General features: G+C 39.1%; 1 protein-coding gene across 2 annotated transcripts in view; it reads left to right on the top strand.

The window, feature by feature from the left end:
* Positions 1–20326, top strand: part of ptpn4a (protein tyrosine phosphatase non-receptor type 4a) — an 86290-nt gene that overhangs the window by 28558 nt on the left and 37406 nt on the right. For both annotated transcript variants that reach the window (XR_015852782.1, XM_088353595.1), the window contains exons 3-9: positions 10796–10903; positions 12508–12550; positions 16118–16196; positions 17065–17109; positions 17328–17380; positions 19574–19694; positions 20092–20179. Coding sequence is in view for 1 of the 2 variants with exons in the window: in XM_088353595.1 (XP_088209721.1) it covers positions 10796–10903; positions 12508–12550; positions 16118–16196; positions 17065–17109; positions 17328–17380; positions 19574–19694; positions 20092–20179 (537 nt within the window). In the remaining variant the exon portion in view is untranslated. The remainder of the gene's footprint in view (positions 1–10795; positions 10904–12507; positions 12551–16117; positions 16197–17064; positions 17110–17327; positions 17381–19573; positions 19695–20091; positions 20180–20326) is intronic.

The following is a 20326-nucleotide window of genomic DNA, read 5'->3' as shown; positions in this document are numbered from 1 at the left end:
TAAAATGCAAATATGACAATGCACAGACTAACCATGTGAAGAAAGGATCCTAGAGGAGGGTTATCCTCACTGATAAGGATAGCCGCAAATGGCCTTGGGATTTTTGGCATTGCACCACACCTTACTACCAGTGTGGGTTTCCAAAATAAGGAACCACTGAAAAAAAAACATCTTTTTTCAAAAAAAAAGTGCAGAACAAAACATAAAAACGTGACATAAAAGTGAACTATGATAAAGTAAAAAATTTACATCAAAGACAATCCATAGACAATCCACTGTTGTAAAGTATTTACTCCAAAATGCACGAAAATGCCGACATATATAAATCCGCCGAAAACATTTCTGCTTCGTTGAACGTTGCTTCTTGTAAATTTGTTCGTTTTTTAACCACATTGTTAACTAATAAAATTATTCCCAATATGGTAGTTAGCCCTCTCCTTTCAAATAACACCTTTTCAATGGTTAGGGTCTGTGCATACTAATTTTTTTGATGTACAAAGCGCGAGGTAACAAACTTTTGTCGTCTTCGACAAATATTCGTGTCTCACTCAGACCCTGACTGCTCGGGCGCCCTTGGCGGCCGCTAGAAAAAAATGCATAAATTAGCCGCATAACTGAATATAGCCCGTACATAATATACTGTACTAATTTAATCTCAGCTGCTGTATTCCTAATTAGAACATTGTTTTAGATTATCGTTGTTGAAAACTTACATGAATAACAAATTTCAGATATATGTGTTGTGGCTTATAACGTAAATGAATGAAAACTTTTATTTCGAACATGACAAAAACAAAAAATCGGGGGAAAAAAAACAAGCAAGTTTGGTTCCACTTCCAAATGATCAGTGTATTCATGGAAGTATACAGAAAATATTCAATGTTTACTGCTGAAAATGGTAAAATTCTGAGGATTTGGGACATTTTGAAACCAAAACGATTTCCATTAATTGATTCATTTGAGTGATTACGTTCTTGTTTTTATTATATAATGCTACCTATTTCTAAGTTTTTACTTTCCAACAATGACGATTATACTTCATTAGTCTTCAGTGTTACCTGCAGTCCACTGCCGACTCGTCAACCAAGACATTCATATATTTTTGATATTATTCCACCTGACATCTGTGAAAAAAAAAATATGTATTAGTTTACTTTTAGTTTGCATTTTTTTCTGCCTTTTTTGACAGGACCACATTTCATCTTTAATACCATATTCATTTGTGAAAAATGTAGACTCGTGTTTAACACATGCCCGGATATTCGATTAAAAATCGGTATAAAATTTGGTTCTTTTTTTTTTGGCTCAAACTAAGCAATTGTAAGTGACAAATGTTAAGATGCGTGCGGCCATGATATAAATCCTTTGACACACGCTGCTGCCCGTCAATGCCGAGGTCTGGCTCATCTTTGAAGAGCGGGATTGCAATTTACACCCGAAAAATTAACACTGATCAGATGTTGAAGGTGCTGTCTTTAAATCAGATTAGGGGGCTTCTCCTGCTACTGGTAACCGTAGGAGCCAGTACCACATGTTTTATGTGTAGGAGAAAACTCCTTCCCAAGAAAAACTGCCGGGAGAGGGATTGGCGCCACCAGGCTGTACTTGCCCAAGACACAATACAGGAAGGGTTGGCCCAACAACCCTGGCAGTTAATGGATCCGTGAACATGAACCGTGAAACAATGAACACAACACCAAAATAAAACGTAAACAATATTTAGTATCTTTCAAAGTCCGATTCATCATCAAATACACCAAAGAGTTGTTTTCCTTATCATGCTTTTTTTTAGTCTATTTCTCCATTTTCCAACGTTTATCCCTGGTATAGTGATGTCTTTTTTGGGCTAGCTGCTCAATTTCTGTGAATTTCAGCAAGATCCACAACTTTGAGCTTGAAAGAGGCAACATATGCAGAACATATCCTCTTTGCAGCCCAAGTTGCCATCTAACGGGTATATATCATTGGAATTATGAAGAAGACTGACTTGAAACTTCATAACTTTAGATCAGGGGTGTCCAACCTGGTCTCGATAGCCATTTGTCCAGCATGTTTTCGAGGATTCTCTTCACGAACTCAAGTTATGCGAATTTTCATTTTGTTAGCAAGTTGTGTGAGAACTTGATAATGATCCAGGTGATTGGAATCAGCTGTATTGGAGCAGAGAAACTCCCAAAACATGCAGGACAAGCGGCTCTTGAAGATCGGGTTGGCCACCCCTGCTTTAGATATTGGTATTTGAGAAAAACTGCAATGCTAAACTCATGTTTCAGTGTTGGCGAGGTGAAGAAATAAATGCAGAAGTGCACATGAACCATGGAGAACGAGCGTATTTATTACAGAATGTTAATGCAAGCAGGGTTGGGAGGGTTACCTTACAAATTTTAATCCAATACAGGTAATAGTTACAGGAGACAAATGTAATCAGTAAGTAATTCGAATACCATAATAATGTAGTAATGGAATTTAATTACTTTCAATTACTTTTGGAATACTCTAATACCATCCCTCCATTATCTACAGTGCTTATTCTCAGTAGGGTCGCGGGGGTGCTAGAGCCTTTCCCAGCCATCTTTGGGCAGTGGGAAGGGGACACCCTGAACTGGTTGCCAGCTAGTCGCAGGGCACACAAAGACTGACAACTCACTAGCTCATTCACACTTAGGAACAATTTGGACCAGCCAATTAACCTAACATGCATGCTTTTTGGAATATGGGGGGAAACCGGAGTGCCTGGATGAAACCCACGCAAGCACGGGGAGAACATGCAAACTCCGCACTGGAAGGCTGGTAGCTGGATTTGTTCCCATGACCTCAGAACTGTGCAGAGGATGCACTAACCACCCAGCATTGTGAAGCCCTTACTCTAATACCAAATACAGTAATCCCTCGATTATCGCGGTTAGTGGGGACCAAAACCACCCGCGAAAAGTGAAAATCCGCGAAGTAGCAACGCGCCTTCAAAAATGCTTAAAAAAAAAGTTTTGTTTTTTTAAAAATTATTTTATTTTATTATTATTTTTTAGACCTGCGAAGCTCTGAACCCGCAAACGTGGAACCACGAAGTAGCGACGCCCCTTCAAAAATGCTTAAAACAGAAAAAAAGAAAAAAAAGTATTTCTTTTTAAATGTTTTATTATTTTATTTTATTATTATTATTTTTTAGACACGCGAAGCTCTGAACCCGCGAACGTGGAACCGCGAAGTAGCTGTATGCTAAAAAAAACACACGTTTTGCAGTATAGCCTGAGGAACGCGGAAGTGGCACGCAAGCGCACGCTAAATGCGGCGGGTCCTAGTCGAAGTTTTTGTTTTGCTCAATAATTAAACTGAGTTTTTGATTTATTCGATATGGCGCCTCGAAAGGCAGTCTCTAAACCATGTTTTTGCGGTGCTGTGGACCATGGAGCGATGATTCAATGTAGCCACTGCAAGCACTACATTCATTACGAGTGCTCTGGATTGTCAGTTCAGGACCTAAGCCTCGCGATTCAAGATAAGCAAGCTACTTACATCTTCAAGTCCTGCGTCCCCGGCTTATCCGCTGATGATAAGGATTTTTACGCCTCTCTGAGTAGCTCTGGAACGGTGTTCACCTACGTGGATAGCACTCCAGTGCCTTTATTCGGGTCGTCTGGGCCGTGCAGTGCCCTGAACTCTGCTGATTTGGTCTCCACTGTCCGTGAAACCGTGAAGGCCATGGTACCAACTCTGGTCCGAGAGATTATGACGCAGATGATGCCAGAAGTTGCCAGAATGTCGACTAGCCTAATAGAGGAAATGCTAGCAAAGGAGGCTAGGAAGCATAATCTCGTGGTGGTTGGAGCAAAGACGCATCGAGAAAATGGTGAAGCTGTTCAGGATACCCAGCTCTTTCAGGAAGTCGCCGAAGCAGTTCCGGGAGTAGAGAAACAAGAGTTTTTCGTGATGGAAGGCCGAGGAATGATGGTAAACCCAGGATTGTGAAGATCCGATTCCGGAATACAAGATCAAGGCTGGCGTTTCTCCGTGGATTCAATCGGGTGAAAAGTACCTTTCCGACGTTGTCTTCTGGATTTGTTCGTCCAGATATGACACCAAAAGAAAGGGAACGTGACAGGGAACTACAGGACGAACTTAAGCGCCGTCGGGACGAAGGTGAAGTAAACATTATTATACAGGACGGGAAAATTATTGTCAAGCCGGGAAATGCCTAAGGTCGCCTTCGCCTTTATTGAACAGCCCCTTGATTCATCTCATTAATGCCCAATGTTTGACTTCTAAGGCAGATGACTTGGTCTCGTACATCAATTTCTACACCCCTGATATTTTGGCAATTACAGAAACTTGGTACTCCGCTGGTGACACAGGGCCAACTATAGCGAAATATCATACCATTAGAACTGACCGACAAAATGCTCAACATGGAGGAGTTTTGCTCATGATTTCTCATGGTATATCTGTGCTTCCTGTCTCTATTTATCAATTTGATAGAATTGAGGTATTGAGTTGTGATATTCTTATTTCTGGGGTGAAGCTGAGAATAGTGCTTGTATATTGCTCTGGTCTGAGCTCTTTTCAGGCAAACGTCGCTATGTTCGAACATCTGAATTCTATTTTTGATACTAAATTGCAAATTCTACTTATGGGTGATTTTAACTTTCCTGACCTTCACAGTTTTCTTCAAAATTCTGATACTAATCTAACTTCAATGTTCAAAAACATGGTTTCAAATGCAGGTTTCTTTCAGCATGTCGATAAACCAACCAGGGGGTCCAACGTATTAGACCTTGTGATTTCTACTGACAGATATCTGATTAAAATTATTGACGTTGGGCCGAGTTTCTCTACCAGTGATCACGATTCTGTTACTTTCCAACTTAACCTGGCTCTTAAAAAAGACACCACTGCTCAGAATTACATACATTTTAAAGACTGTGATCTACATGGCATGAGATACTTTCTGTCCAGTGTCAACTGGTATCTCTTATTTGATAATTGTGCGAATATTGAAGAAATGTGGGCAATATTTAAATCTGTTGTTGACACTTTGATATCTGTATACGTACCCTCAGTTGCTGTTGCACCTCACGTCAACCGGGATATAGCTGAATTGCATAGGCGAAAGCAGTTTATTCACAAGCTTTATAAACGTGATCAGTTGGCATACTTGGAAAGTTATCAAGATGCTTCAAGGGAACTGCGGAGGGCCATCAGGCGGGAAAGGGTGGCTGAGGAAAATAAAGTTTTAGAGGCTAATAATACTCGTAAATTCTTTTCATACATCAACCGTAAACTAATTTCTAGAGGATCTATTCCCAACCTGAAGGCATCTGACGGTACCGTTGCTACTGATAATGCTGATAATGTCCGTATATTAAATGATCAGTATGCCAGTGTTTTTGGTCGTGACAATGGTGTTTCACCCGACTTTCCCAGCAGAACTTCAGCTGTTCTGAATTCTGTGGAACTTTCAAAGGAGTTAATTCATAAATACTTGATAAAACTTCCCAGCAAATTTTCAGCCAGCCCTGACAAAATTCCAAATTTCTTTCTTAAAAAGCTAGCTGACTTTTTATGTGAACCATTATTTTACCTGTTTTCTAGATCTTTTGAGGATTCACAGCTGCCTGAGGACTGGCTCGGTGCTATTGTCATACCCATTTTTAAAGGGGGGAGCACAACAAGTGCAGCCAACTATAAACCAGTTAGCTTGACTAGCTGCGTCTGTAAAGTGTTTGAGAAAATGATCTCAGATGCCATATGGAAATTTATACAGGAGCACAATCTTTTTACGTTTAAGCAACATGGGTTTAGGTCCGGACATTCTACCATGACTAACTTGATAGCTCATTTGAATAATGTTTTTTGTTCACAATATGGCTGGTCATGTTGTTCACTTAGACTTTTGCAAGGCTTTTGATAAAGTGTCTCATGACAAGCTTTTACAAAAACTGAAATGCTATGGTATTAGTGGAAAACTGCTTGAATGGATAAATGCATATTTGTCAAATTGTAAACAAAGCGTAAAAATTGATGATGTTCTTTCAGCGTGGTCAGAAGTTTGTAGTGGGGTACCGCAGGGCTCAGTACTAGGACCATTATTATTTCTGTTTTTTGTGAACGACCTACGTGAGGCCATTCAAAGTTATGACATCTCAATTTTTGCCGATGATGCTAAACTGTCGGCTTTCTTACCAAAAACCCAGGTTGCAGGAACAATTGATTCTCTCCAAAATGACATCAGTTTTTCTTTGGTCCGAACAGTGGCAACTGCAACTGTCATCTCATAAATGCTTAGCACAGTCGTTTTTTTCATGGTTCTGTTCCGCTGTATAACATTAATGATCATGATTTGCATGTTGTTACTGAACATAAGGATCTGGGTGTCACTCTAACTTCAAACCTAAAGTTTAGCTTGCATATCGCCAAAATTACCAACAAAGCCAATAACATAGCATCAAACATTTACAGACACTTTTACAACAAGAACCCAGCATTTTTAGTTCGAATGTTTTGCGTTTGTTAGACCCGGGTTAGAATATAATAGCGTTGTGTGGAACCCTTACTTACTCAAGGACATTAACCTACTGGAAGGAGTTCAACGTCGGTATACGAAGCGGATACCTGGGATGCACAACTTGTCATATCCGGAAAGACTACAAAGACTGAACTTGGACTTTTTGGAGCTCCGCAGAATTCGATTTGATTTAATTTTTGTGTTCAAAGTATTGCATGGAATGATCGATGTGCCTTTTGATCAATTTTTTGAGTTCTGTCGTGTTGATGGTTTACGTGGTCACACATATAAGTTACGGGTGCCTAGACCTACCAGCAACTTGCATGGAAACTTTATTTCTTTCAGGATACCAAAAATTTGGAATTTTTTGCCTGACCGGGTTATTATTGCAAATACGGTGCAAACCTTTAAGCAAAGGTTGGCAGAAATATATCTGTCAAATTTTCTTAGTGGAGGGGCGTAAGGTGACCATATTTGGCCATGCTCACTCTCAGCATTAGTTTTTTTTTTTTTTTTTTTTTTTGTGTCACGTTTTGATTAATGTATCCAACAATACCTTCAATAAACATTTTATTTCAACTATACAGTACATAAAATTACTGAATTTAGTTTAAGATAAATAAACAATTCAACCTAAAAAAAGAATTGGATAAAACCAAGGTCAGGTAGTTGTTCGTAGTCCTAAAAATAGTGCTCACATTTTCACCACAGAGTATACTTTATTAAGGAAAAATAGTACTTTCTCTTTCACGTGGCAGACAAAATATGTTCACATTAAGAGCACATTAAGAATCCAATTTGTTTTAAACACATGAAGAGTTCACAAATTTCCAACAAACTCAGGAATTTCTTCTATCCAAATGTTTTTACTTGTTTGAAACCTCTTGACTATATTCATATTTACTAAGTAAAAAAATTCCCACAATATAGAATTAACTGCAAAATAAAAAAAAGAATATCAATCATAGCTACTAACACATCACCAGCTCAGTAGCCTAGATGGTAGTGTGCCCGCTTTGAGACTGGGAGGTCGCTGGTTCGCGCCTCGACCGAGACATACCTAATTGGTATAATGGCGGCGCCCTCTGGCTGCGGCTGCATCGACTCGCTACAACGGGTCAGATGTATCGACATTTCGTTCTGTGTACATTGTTACAAAGAATGACAATACAAAGGAAATTATTATTATTATTATTATTATCACGAGTGCACTCATACGCAGTCTCACGAAACTGTAGGCTTGAGCCAATTCAACAAAATTAGTGCTACATTTAAGGAGAAATGAAATACTGCACAGACTAAAAAAAGAAAGTGACTTTCCATGCAACACAAGAGTGACAAAGATGAAGTGATACCAGGAGAGTGATCAGACATGTAGTCCCTTGATAATCGCTTGCCGCGCACTGCTGAACGTTTTGTAATCGCTCACTGTGATTGCCTTACTGATCCAAAATGGCCGACGACAGTACAATGGATTTCGTTCTCCAGCTTGCTTTGAGCGAGTTGGCTGATATGAGCGACAGTTCGCATATTGACACAGTTAAGGTTATCCTAAACGCAGTGCAAGGGTCATACCTGTCTTGCATTGTTCACAAACATTACCAGGCAATGTAAGACGATATATTACATCGCCAACAGCACTCGTCAGGGTGAGATCCTCCATCTTCTGCACTGTCGACGCCATGTTGGAAATCAAAGTAAGCGGTCTTTCTCCCGTGATTACTCGGGCACGCGAGCGCTCAATAATCACTGGCCGTTCAGAAGCTAGCGATAGCTCGCGATAGCAATCACTCACTCTCCTGAACACGCCTCAGTAGATAAATTGGCCCTCTGTACAATCTTCGCAACAGATACTGCTCGCACACGTCATGTGTAATTTCTCTCGTGTCATTGACCGAAATGGACACAGTCTATTCTTGCACTATGTATATGTAAATCTACTTTCAAACAAAACCTAATCCTGCAAAATAATCCTTATTTAGAATGAATGTTCCTGTAATTCGATTCTTTTTTTCTATAGCTTTTACGGAATACAATTACATTTCATTTCTATCTTAATTACGTAACGCAGTTTCATGTATTCTGTTACTCCCCAAGCCTGCATGAAAGTGATTTGGATAATAATACTTAAAATAGAGTGTAGGTGTGTTGTGGGTGGAGTGATGTGGTTGCATTCAATGTTTTGCGACAACAAAATTTTCAACTGATCAATCATTGCACAAATGCTACAATAAGACCTTTTGGATAACGTGCACCCAAACTTTGAGTTTTTTTTTTTTCCCGATTAAAAAAAATATGCGCGTTACACACAGATTGATACAGACGGTAGTGTGTGATGTGATCAGGAAGTAAAGTGAGCTGTAAGGTAATTCTGAGCAGAGCAGGCTGTTAAGTGTCAGTTGACACACACATTCCCACACACAAGTACAGATACAGGGCTTGTAGACGGCCGGGGATCCTTGAGGCTTGCCATATCAGCGGGCCAACTGTCAACTCTCCTTCCTCATGTTCCTTGTGCGCGCGTTGACAAACTCGCGCGTGTTCACGGTCACACACTTGGCCGTAAAAGTGTGTCACCAGGGAAAGAAAGACAGCGAGAGGTGGAGGAAAGCAGTAGGTTAGCAACTGTTTGCATGTGTGTGTTCTCCTGCAGGAGCCCCGATGGTGTGATTACACGCTCACACTTGATTTTGGCAGGATCAGATGTGATTTTTTTTTTGTTTCACACATTGTTCCACAGTTTATTTTCACACCCTTACTATTCCTCTTTGGACTTATGCTAAATCTGTTATCAATCAAGAAATCCTGACAACATGATGATGTCAAACATTATGGGCGTATGTATGCTTTTTTATTTTTTTATTTCTGATATTGTAATTTCCGTCTAAAGCCTCAGTACAAGTGTTCCAAAAGCAGATATCAGAGTACTTTATTTTCTGTCGATAAGGTGCACCCGAAAACACCAATTTGGCCAGAAATCTTAAAGCGCTTTATAACCTGGTGCGCCTTGTATACCGCAGAATACGGTGGATGTAATTGGTAGAGGTGTGTGTTAGCATATGAGATTTTACAGTACACGGTGTCTATGTTCGAGTATTTGATAAAAATTGCAAAAAATCTTTTGCAAAGGGAATCAAACCCAAGGTGCGGCGGTCAAAATGCTGAGACTTTACAACTAAACTAAAAGTGGTACAGGTGACATGATAAAGCATTAGAGCTTATCCCATTGTAACACTATTTTTTTTTCTCTGTGCCAGACACTCAGATTTTCAAAGTGCATTTTGTTCTGCATTTTGATGGGTTTAATAGTTTCTCCACTTACACAATGAATGTTAGAGAATGGTGAAAATGTATTTTAACAAAATGCTATACAAGCTCTTTTCCGTACGTATACATATTAGACCCCAATGTTATTGACACACAGGTGAAGAAGAGGAGAGACTGTTTAACCTGTCGGAACGTAGAACAAAATTCACTATGAAAATCAATGTTTCTGGCACCGTGAGTATAAATGGTGTGATAATGAGATACGGTCTATTTTATAATAGAACTGTTACGTCATCTGTAGCACTGGTGATCTAGTGGTTGATTGTCGGTGCCCTCATTGCTACTACACTGGTTTTATTCCCCGTTGCATACGTTTTGTGATTTTGGTCAGAGGCCCTTATCAACTGATCAGTCTTTGCCTTAATACTGGATATATTGTAAGTGCATGAATACACGGATTGTTTTACTTTACTCTCGATTTCATGCACCTTCTAGTCCGGTGCTCCTTATGCATGAAAAATATATGATAACATACTATTTTTGGGGTGGTGCCATAGATTCCGAGGAGCTTTATAGTAATTACTTAACATTTTCTTACTGCAAAAATCAGATTACCATTAGCAGCTCTGCACTTGCTACGAGCTTCTTTCCTTGTTCATTATCTCTTTCTAATTGTTGATGAATTTATCTCAGCGTTTATCTCGGGGAACTAAAACATTCCAGACAAGTATGGGGGGGTTGGTGCTCTCTTTCCAGCGTGGTAGTTTGATACAACATGGCACTTGCAGTGAAGTTCAACTGACTTAGATATGATTTAATTAGTTCCTCCGTCGTGTTCGTACTCCCCCCGACTCTTCTGTGATGTTTTACTTAAGGATTTCGGCAGACAAGAACGTACCTTCAGAGATCTGCAAAGGAATGTGGTCATTTTAAAAGCCATTATTGTGTCCCAATTTCACAACCAAGTTTTGAAGTTCTTATTTTCATTTATTCTTAATGTATTTTTCCCTTTTGTGTGTTTATGTGCAGAAGTCTGATCATGGGCAGGTCTTGCAAGACGTTGTCTTCAAGCACCTGGAGCTGACGGAAAGAGACTACTTTGGCCTGCATTTGGCAGACGACTCTTCAGATGTTCCGGTCGGTAATATAGTTTCCTTATCAAGTAAATGGTTGTGGTTTGGATGGATTATTGAAAATTTGTATTTTTCCTTTTTTCAGTTCATAATTCTTTACATAAATGTAATCTCCTAAGAGTGGGCAATATGTTGATACTGATCATTCCCATGATAATAATCAAGATCTTTTGAATGTCCCCTTGTGTCCGATATGGAGGTTTTGCAGTTATAGGCCTGTATTGGACGCATATGACCACTGATGGGGCAGCTAGCTGTATTCGAGGTTAGCATTAACAACTTGGCGGCTAGCATTAGCTGCTCGTAGTGTCTTTTAGGTGCCAGGAGTGTAGATGCAAACCAAACTTGCTAATTCAATACTGCAACTGTGTTGTTGGCAAAATGTTGAGTATCTTTAAAGGGGCACTGTGTAATATTTGACCTCAAGATGTAATTGTAATGTGTAGTGCAACCAAGTATGAGTGCTACAAAGCATATATTAGCCATATAAAACTAGTAATCTCTAAATATCATTCAGGCACTAATAATGACAATAGTAACGATTAATGACGGTTATAGTAATCATTATTATATATTATCTTAACAATATAATAATTACAATCACAATGCTGATTTGCTTGCATCTTCCATTTGCTATATCTTTCAGACGCCATTTTCTTCCTCTCTATTCCTTGCCAATATTGTTTTTTGTTAACCATAACAACAAGCTGGCGAACACTCATAGTTGGCTCTTTTTAGGTGAGCCTCATGTAAAATAAATACAAATGTTTCAACCTAGGTGTATTTAGAAAATGTGCGCTTTTATGATGTATTCCTGCTGATTATTCAAATCAATATTGTTAATTTTTTGTGAATGAAGGTTTTTGTAACCACTAGGAAATACTAAATAAAATACAATATAATTTTAAATGAGCCTCTTTTGGTTGTTGATGGACAAAGTCAAATGATTGTTTTTAGAGTTTGACTGATATTTTTCGTGCACTCAATATTTCATAATAATAATTGGCAAGTAGTTTTTTTTTAACATGATTGGAAAATGTTTGAAAATATGAGACTTGGTCATTAAAAAAAACAAAGTATTGTAATAAAAATCTGAAAAAAAAGTTTTTTTTAATATGTATGTCCTATCACCCAATCCCTAAATGAATCTTAAAAGAAAACTGAAAGATCATTGTCTTTTTAAATGAGGATGAATTGCTTGTTTGTGTTTTTATGTTAATTTACACATTTTAAAAATGTGTAATTTGTTTAAATATGATATTTTAAAGGACTTTTTCCAATTTACTCTTCTGCATTTTTGTGCTTTTGAAATTTGATTTGGTTTCTCGGAAAAGCTTTTCACATGTCTTTGGCATCATTCACATAAATAAGTAAGCTTGTTGACATCCATTCACATTCCTTTATAGCCATAGAGGGTAGACATTTATTATTTTTATGCAGAAAGCAATTTTTGCGATAATCTCTCCCAATGTTATTTTTTATATTACTATCTGTGTGTGTTTGTGTGTGTGTGTGCGCGCGTGTCCAGTGGTGAATAATTTAAGCGATGTAGTCATGCTGTGGAAGTGTTATGGTGTCTCTAAGTGTCTCTCAATCAATATTTTACAGCGCTGGCTGGATCCCAACAAGCCCATCAGGAAGCAGTTAAAAAGTAGGTGAAGTCCAAAACATAACACTTTAACCAAGCACCTCCAACAGTTTTGCGGCAGTCATTCATGCCAGGGTTTTCCAAATTTCCTTAGAATTCCAAATTCATCAGCTGCAAATTGTAGTCCTGCTTTGGCGAGCAACGGCAGCAAATATGCTCTCAACCTCAAGCAAAATTACCCTGTCCACACAATGTGTGTTTTCAAATGTTAAATCTGCCTAAAGGGATGATTAAACTCTATTTCAACTCTGCTCTTACATTTACTAGTGAGCTATTTAAATTCTGTAGCGTCAAACTCTGAAACAATCAGACAACATCACCTTTGATAAAGGACTATTTGAGATCTTCAGTCCTGCAGCACTGTTTGAACTTTACTTCAACCATGGGTTTTTGTATCATCTTATCAATGAGTGTTTCAGTTGATACAGCACATTCACATTCTGCTTTAGTATATTTACTATGTTTTTAATATGTTATCTAAATAATTTAAGGTAGGAAAATATGTACAGTGAGACCTCGCTACTTCGCGGTTCGACGTTCGCGGATTCAGAGCTTCGCGGTCTGTAATGGTAAAAAAAAATAAAAATATATATATATACTGGACTGTCTCAGAAAATTAGAATATTGTGATAAAGTTCTTTATTTTCTGTAATGCAATTAAAAAAACAAAAATGTCATACATTCTGGATTAATTACACATCAACTGAACTATTTCAAGCCTTTTATTTGAATATTGCTGATTTTGGCTTACAGCTGAAAAAAACTCAAAAATCCTATCTCAAAATATTAGAATACTTCCTCAGACCAAGTACAAAAATAATTTTATAACAGCAAAACTAAATCAAACATTTGAAAATGTCCATTGATGCACTCAGTACTTGGTTGGGAATCTTTTGCACGGATTACTGCATCAATCCGGCGTGGCATGGAGGCAATCAGCCTGTGGCATTGCTGAGGTGTTATTGATGCCCAGGATGCTTCGATAGCGGCCTTCAGCTCATTTGCATTTGTAGGTCTGGTGTCTTTCATCTTCTTCTTAACTATACCCCACAAATTCTCGATGGGGTTCAGGTCAGGGGAATTAGCAGGCCAATCAAGGACAGTGATGCCATGGTCAGTGCACCAGTTACTGGTGGTTTTGGCACTGTGGGCAGGTGCCAGATCATGCTGGAAAATGAAATCCTCATCTCCATAGAGCTTTTCAGCAGATGGAAGCATGTAGTGCTCTAAAATCTCTTGGTACACAGTTGCATTTACTCTGGACTTGATGAGACACAGTGGACCAACACCAGCAGCTGACATGGCTCCCCAGACCATTGCTGACTGTGGGAACTTCACACTGGATTTCAAGCAACTTGGATTTTGCTCCTCTCCAGCCTTTCTCCAGACTCTGGCGCCTTGACTTCCAAATGAAATGCAAAACTTGCTTTCGTCTGAAAAGAGGACTTTGGACCACTCTGCAACTGTCCAGTGCTTCTTCTCCATAGCCCAAGTCAGACGCTTCTTCCGTTGTCTTGAGTTCAGAAGTGGCTTGACCATGGGAATACGGCTATTGTAGCCCATTTCCCGGACACGTCTGTGAACTGTGGCTTTTGATACCTGGACTCCAGCTTCAGCCCACTGTCTTTGAAGCTCCCCCAAATTCTGGAAGCGGCTCTTCTTCACAATTTTGTTAAGGCTGCGGTTATCTCTCTTGGTTGTGCAGCGTTTCCAGCCAGATTTTTCCCTTCCAACAGACTTTTTGTGGATATGCTTTGAAACTGCACTCTGTGAACAGCCTGCTCTTTGAGAAATTTATTTTTGTGTCTTACCCTCCTGATGGAGGGTATCAATGATGGTCCTCTGGACAGCAGTAAGATCAGCAGTCTTCCCCATACTTGTGATTTAGTTTACTGAACCAAGCTGAGTGTTTTTAAGGCTCAGGAAACCCTCGCAAGGTGTTTCGAGTTAGATGATTCAGGTGATTAGTTGAATAGCCTACTTGTATACTTTTTCATGATATTCTAATATTTTGAGATGGGATTTTTGAGTTTTCTTAAGCTGTAAGCCAAATTCAGCAATATTAAAATAATAAAAGGCTTGAAATAGTTCAGTTGATGTGTAATGAATCCAGAATGTATGACATTTTTGTTTTTTTAATTGCATTACAGAAAATAAAGAACTTTATCACAATATTCTAATTTTCTGAGACAGTCCAGTATATATATATATATATATATATATTTAAAAAAAAATTTGGAAGGGGCGTCGCTACTTTTTGCGGGAATCCCCCTCGGCCGACGACCCTAGCACGGCGCGCCGTTCTCGTTTCCCGGTGTTGTGCCCAAATCCGACTCCCGTACAGAATCCTCCCCCAATCGCGTGAACGCGCATTCTGCTGCGCTTCCGACAAAAGCGATCGTATTCTATATAATACGCTTATTGAAACCATAAAGCGAGTTAATTAAAATAATTGGGCGATCTTAGTCTATATAATGCGTTTATTTAAACAATAAAGCGCGATCATATTCTACAAAATGCGTTTGTTAATGCGGATTAAAAAGTCACCAGTCTCCCGCTCGGGCCGCGATGGCTCTACATGGCGCTACACGGCCCTCGATGGGGGGGAAAGGGGTAGGGGGGGACCTGTGGGGGTTAGGGGGCGGTGAAGCGGAAGCCGCGTGGACCCAGCAGTGGCAGCCGTGGGCTACCAGTACACTCAGTACGGCCAGAGTAAGTTGAGAGCCTTCCCGGCTTAGCATGGTGCTCGTGGCGCACGTTAAAGCTTGTGTTTGCTGACGGGATCTCAAAGACTATTATGCATTACGGCGGTGAAGCGCAAGCCCCACCAAAACCGCGCGCCGGTGTTGTGCCCAAATCTGACTCCCGTACAAATTCTGCGCTTCCAACAGGCCGGCCTCCGCGTGGAGAGCCCGACCCCCTCGGCTTGTCGCGGTGTCGTGCATATCGCGCCCGAAAGCACCCGCGCCGCGGGTTAGGGGCTCGCTCGCGAATAATAAGGATAAGCGGTGCAGGAGATGAGATGAGATTTTTTTTTTTCATTTTGAAGGGGCGTTGCTACTTCGCAGATTTTCCATTTTTCGGGTGGTTTTGGTCCCCATTAACCCCGATAACCAATGTCTTACTGTATTACATTCCTACATATGTGAACTTTACTTAAAATAAAATTATGTGCTAGCACACATGTCTGAATAATTTGGGTTTTTGGTTTTGATTGTAGTTCATTTTTATCCTATTTTTATTTGTTTATTTTTTCATTCATTTATTAATTTATTTTTTAAATACATAAATGTTGAAATGACCCAAAAAATATGTTGTATTTTGGGTTCCTGAAAAGTGGTGGTATTGGAAAATACAAAGTTGCTACTCGCCTTAAACTATGCCATGCCATGATGAAATCCTATCACCATCCACTGATACAGTAACTAAGCCCCACTTCATCTACAGTCTCCCCATACATTGTATTGTGTTTTTGGTAGGTTGATTCAGTCAAATACATGTCACTGTCTTTTTGAAGTCAATAAGCAACCCCTCTCTCTCTTCTAATCCTATTTTGTTTTTCCCGTCCAGGAGGTTCCCCCCACAATTTGAGCTTCAGAGTCAAATTTTTTGTGACCGATCCCAGTAAACTTCAGGAAGAATACACACGGTAGGAGTATTATTTTCTTCCTTATTTGTTTGTTTCAGTCAGTGTGTAAATTTTCTTTGCGCTGATATAACTTGAATTTGCACATACAGTAAGTCTGAAAAATCCCTAATGCTAATAGTTTCTGACACAGTAGTAAAGTCATACGTATTCCATCAATGTATGAAAAAAACATCTTGGTCATAAAAACGAAACAGAAAGAAATCGAGCGACAGAACATGCCTTGAGTGTCCTTAATTGGTGATTGCATCAAAACAATTGACATGTTGTCTTTTTACTTATATGTAATATTATACCCCCAACTGTGGTAATGACCTTTCAAATAACTTGTGTGTATGTCCAGTATAAACGTAATACCCTTTAACTGATTTTTAATCATGGTAAGTATGCAAAGCCCATAGGAGAAAGTGATGATGTGCTGTCAACAAGTCATTTATACGCTTGTAGGCAGGCCCCGAAGATGAGGTTTCAGTATGCAATCTGTAAATGACAATTGGCAAATGGGCACTTGTTAACAACATAAGCACATTGACGTAGTAGATGCTCGTATAGTGAGTAGAAGCACATTTATGCTTTATATACATATAGGTTTGATTCATCTCCATCTGACAACTAAGTATACCTCAATGTTATGAGGGATTTTTGATGAAGGCTTACTTAACACATTAGAATACCAGTGAGGCAGAGCTAACAACTGTAGTTATTTGTCATCTTTACTCATGGAATTTCTTCCCTTGTTTAGCCAAATTGTTTATTTTTCTAATCAGATCAACCAATTGTCTGAAAGGCATAATCTGTGTTCATGTAATGAAGTCCCTATATGTAATTTATTGACGTTAAATCAGTCATTGAATGTTTTTTCTCTGTTAAGGTACCAATATTTTCTTCAGATCAAGCAGGACATATTAACTGGAAGGTGAGTTTGATGGCCTTGTTTAAGCTGATCAGTATACTTGTTGATGTAATATGTGTTTGCATTTTATAAAGCTAATTTTGGAATGTAGGGAAATCTAAGTTGATTCATATTTTGCATCCTATGTTTTTGCGATGTTTGCTTCAAAGGTAAATTCAGGTTGTGCTGGGTATTCTTGAGTGTGTTTATACCCCTTTGTGTTTTCCCCACTTTCCCTCTAGATTGCCGTGTCCTCACAACACGGCTGCACTCTTGGCTTCCTATGCCATTCAATGTAAGTAGAGCTCCCCGGATACACTCACTCTTCATTATGATTGAAATCCAATTCATTAAACGACTCTTTATGTACACACACTGTAAAAAGTAATTGCTGTGGCTGGTCCAGTGCCCTTATGGCTGCTGCTCACAAGCCATTACGATTCAATTAGGCTGTGGTCTGTTATTATTCGCACTGCGCATAAATATGCAGCCTAGTGTAGAGTGCTGTTTAGAGAACTTCACTGATGAACATTAACCACAGTGGCAAATCAAAATGAATTTTCGAGTTTTTGGATTTAGAGCTGCATAATTGTTCCGTAGTTGAAATGGAGGAGGGGGAAACTATTTGCTTTAGACCTGTGAATTAGTATTATTTTTTTATTTTACAAGTTTCCTCATGATTTTGGGCTCACATAAGGGTTATACAGTGTTGTATTTATTATATTAGATCCAAACAGAGAAAGAAATAAACCCCACATTGAGATACGCAAGATCATCTATTACTCATATATGTTGGATTTAATCAAGGCATGTTTCTTCTTTTTTTCCTGCTGCTTCTTTTGATTCTACAATATAATTTTCACGTGCCAACAAGATTCTCCCTCAACATTTATTGCACAACACCTTTTTCTTAAAGCCTTAACCATAGTTTACTGCAGGTTGTTTATCTGCCAGCTGTCTGTGATACACTGTAGCACTATCCCTGTTGATTTGTGCTCATCTGCTTGTGGTGTGGTTCAGAGCCCACATCTTCCTCCCTCCCCCACCTGCTCTGATTTTGTGGGCTTGCACACTATATAGGTCAGAAAGGAGATTTGGCCTACTGCGCCAACATCGTGACACTACGGCTTTTAAAATAAAACAACCCTAACAGAGTCTGAGGCTCAATTCTCACTTTGCGCTGTGCCAGCCAGATTATGCAGATAAGTGTTTGCTTTGGGAAGAAAATGACTGAAAGCAGCTGCATATGCTGCTAATTCAGCAAGCTTGGTCCCTGCGCCAATACTGATTAAAGTAAATCCCTCAGTAAGGCCTCACTCTGAAATGTCACAAATGTTTTGTAGAATTTACAAATAAGAAGGCAAAATCGTCAGCATACCATTGAAACTGTTACATTAGCTTTGCAGATTTGACAGATAACGTTCCCAATTTCATCTGAAGCATTTGTCATATTCCATTGATCTCTTGTAGTAAGCATTGTTCTTGTTTTAGAAAACTAATGGTTGAGGTCTCACAATTGAGACAAAAATACATCTTGTTAATACATCTATTGGCTACACAAATAGGACAAACCTATTAGGTTTTATACTCCGACTAAACCAGGCATGTCATAATCAGTTTGGCTTGGGGTCCGGATCCAGACTTTGTTCTTGGTGGGCTTTTTTCTTTGGACATACTCAGAAATTTACAGCAACAAGTCGGATCACGAGCTTTATCTTTGACATGACTGTTTTTTTTGTTGTTTGATCAACATATTGTCATGATTTGTGTCAAAGGTTTTGAATAAAGCTGGCACTGAACTACCATCAGTGCCTATAAATCTATCATGCTGAATGGAGAGCTTAACAGCCTGTTAACGTTTTGCAGCACATTATCGAAAGCCTTAGCTGATTCCGGCTGAACTGAACCGTGTAAAAGTAATAACAGCGGCCAACACCGTTCCAAGACTTGAGCTTGCAACTGTACATGGATTTTGCTCCGGAGTTATGCGACTGTCAATAAGAGGGCAGGCTGAAATTGATTTATTTGTCGATATGCTTAGGCTGCAGACGAGTAGGTTAGTCTAGGGACCTCTTGAAAGAAATGATTCTTTTGGACTTCAAGTGCGAGCTATTGAGCTAATGGCTTTGGGAATTTGATCGCGCTGTCTTACTCCATTGCTATGAAAGAAAGGGAGACGGGAATAATTTTATCCAGGAAAAATAAACACTTCCTTTTATAAACAATACTTTCATAAGTAGATTTTCCTATAAATAAAAAAGTTAACCTAGCTTTGTTTATTCATAACGTAAATTGCAAAGGCATTGAGATAATTAAGCCTTTTTTTCTGAGAACTCAGTATTATTATTTTTGTGCTATGTATTTTTTGTAGATATAATATCCATTTAATTTTTTTTTTTTTTATTTCAATTTTCAGTATGATCACTTAAAGTTTTTATACCACTTATTCATGTGTAAATTTCTGATAAATTGACCCTCTGTGTTGCAGCTGAATTGGGGGATTACAATGAGAATGAGCATTCTGTGGGCTATCTATCCGAATTTTGTTTCATCCCCAACCCAACGCAAGATTTTCATAAAGAGGTTGCCAAACATCACCAGCAGCACAGGTAACTACAGAGGAGAGATGCATACATTTGACCCGATTTTATTTTAATATTCTCCACATTATAATGCGTTACTTAATCCATGAGGCCATTTGTTGCTGCATAATCGTGCATTGCTTATTTGCACATACATCTTCTGATGCTCTCACTAGCTCATTTTGCACCACTGCTTTATAGGACACTCCCTCAGCCGGTTTACTGTTTCAGGTCCAACTTTTTTGTTGTGTTTTCCTTCAGCTTTTCCTCTCCTTGACCGTATAGTTCATTGACATACACAACCACACACATGCACTTATCCTTCTTACAATGTCACCAAGCCTCTCCACGCCTTGCTCCACCATCCCTGATCCTTGCCTGTATTTTTACCCGACTCTTTGTCTCTTCCCTTTTTCTCTCCCAGTGGTCTATCTCCTGCCCAGTCGGAGTTTAATTATCTGAACACAGCACGCACGCTTGAGCTCTACGGGGTAGAGCTGCACTATGCAAGAGTAAGTAAAGTTTAATCTGGTAATGCTTGCTTGTGTGCTTGTTTTTCTGTTTACCTAGATTCTCCCTCCCTTGCATATGGACTGTGAAGCTGTCATCGTACAGTACTGTATATCTGCTCCCTTAGCTTGGTTACTTTGACAACATAA

Source organism: Urocampus carinirostris, chromosome 14 (assembly GCF_059441175.1).
Source record: "Urocampus carinirostris isolate Australia breed hairy pipefish chromosome 14, RoL_Ucar_1.0, whole genome shotgun sequence".
NCBI lineage: Eukaryota > Metazoa > Chordata > Actinopteri > Syngnathiformes > Syngnathidae > Urocampus > Urocampus carinirostris.
This window is presented reverse-complemented; position numbering and strand designations above follow the sequence as displayed.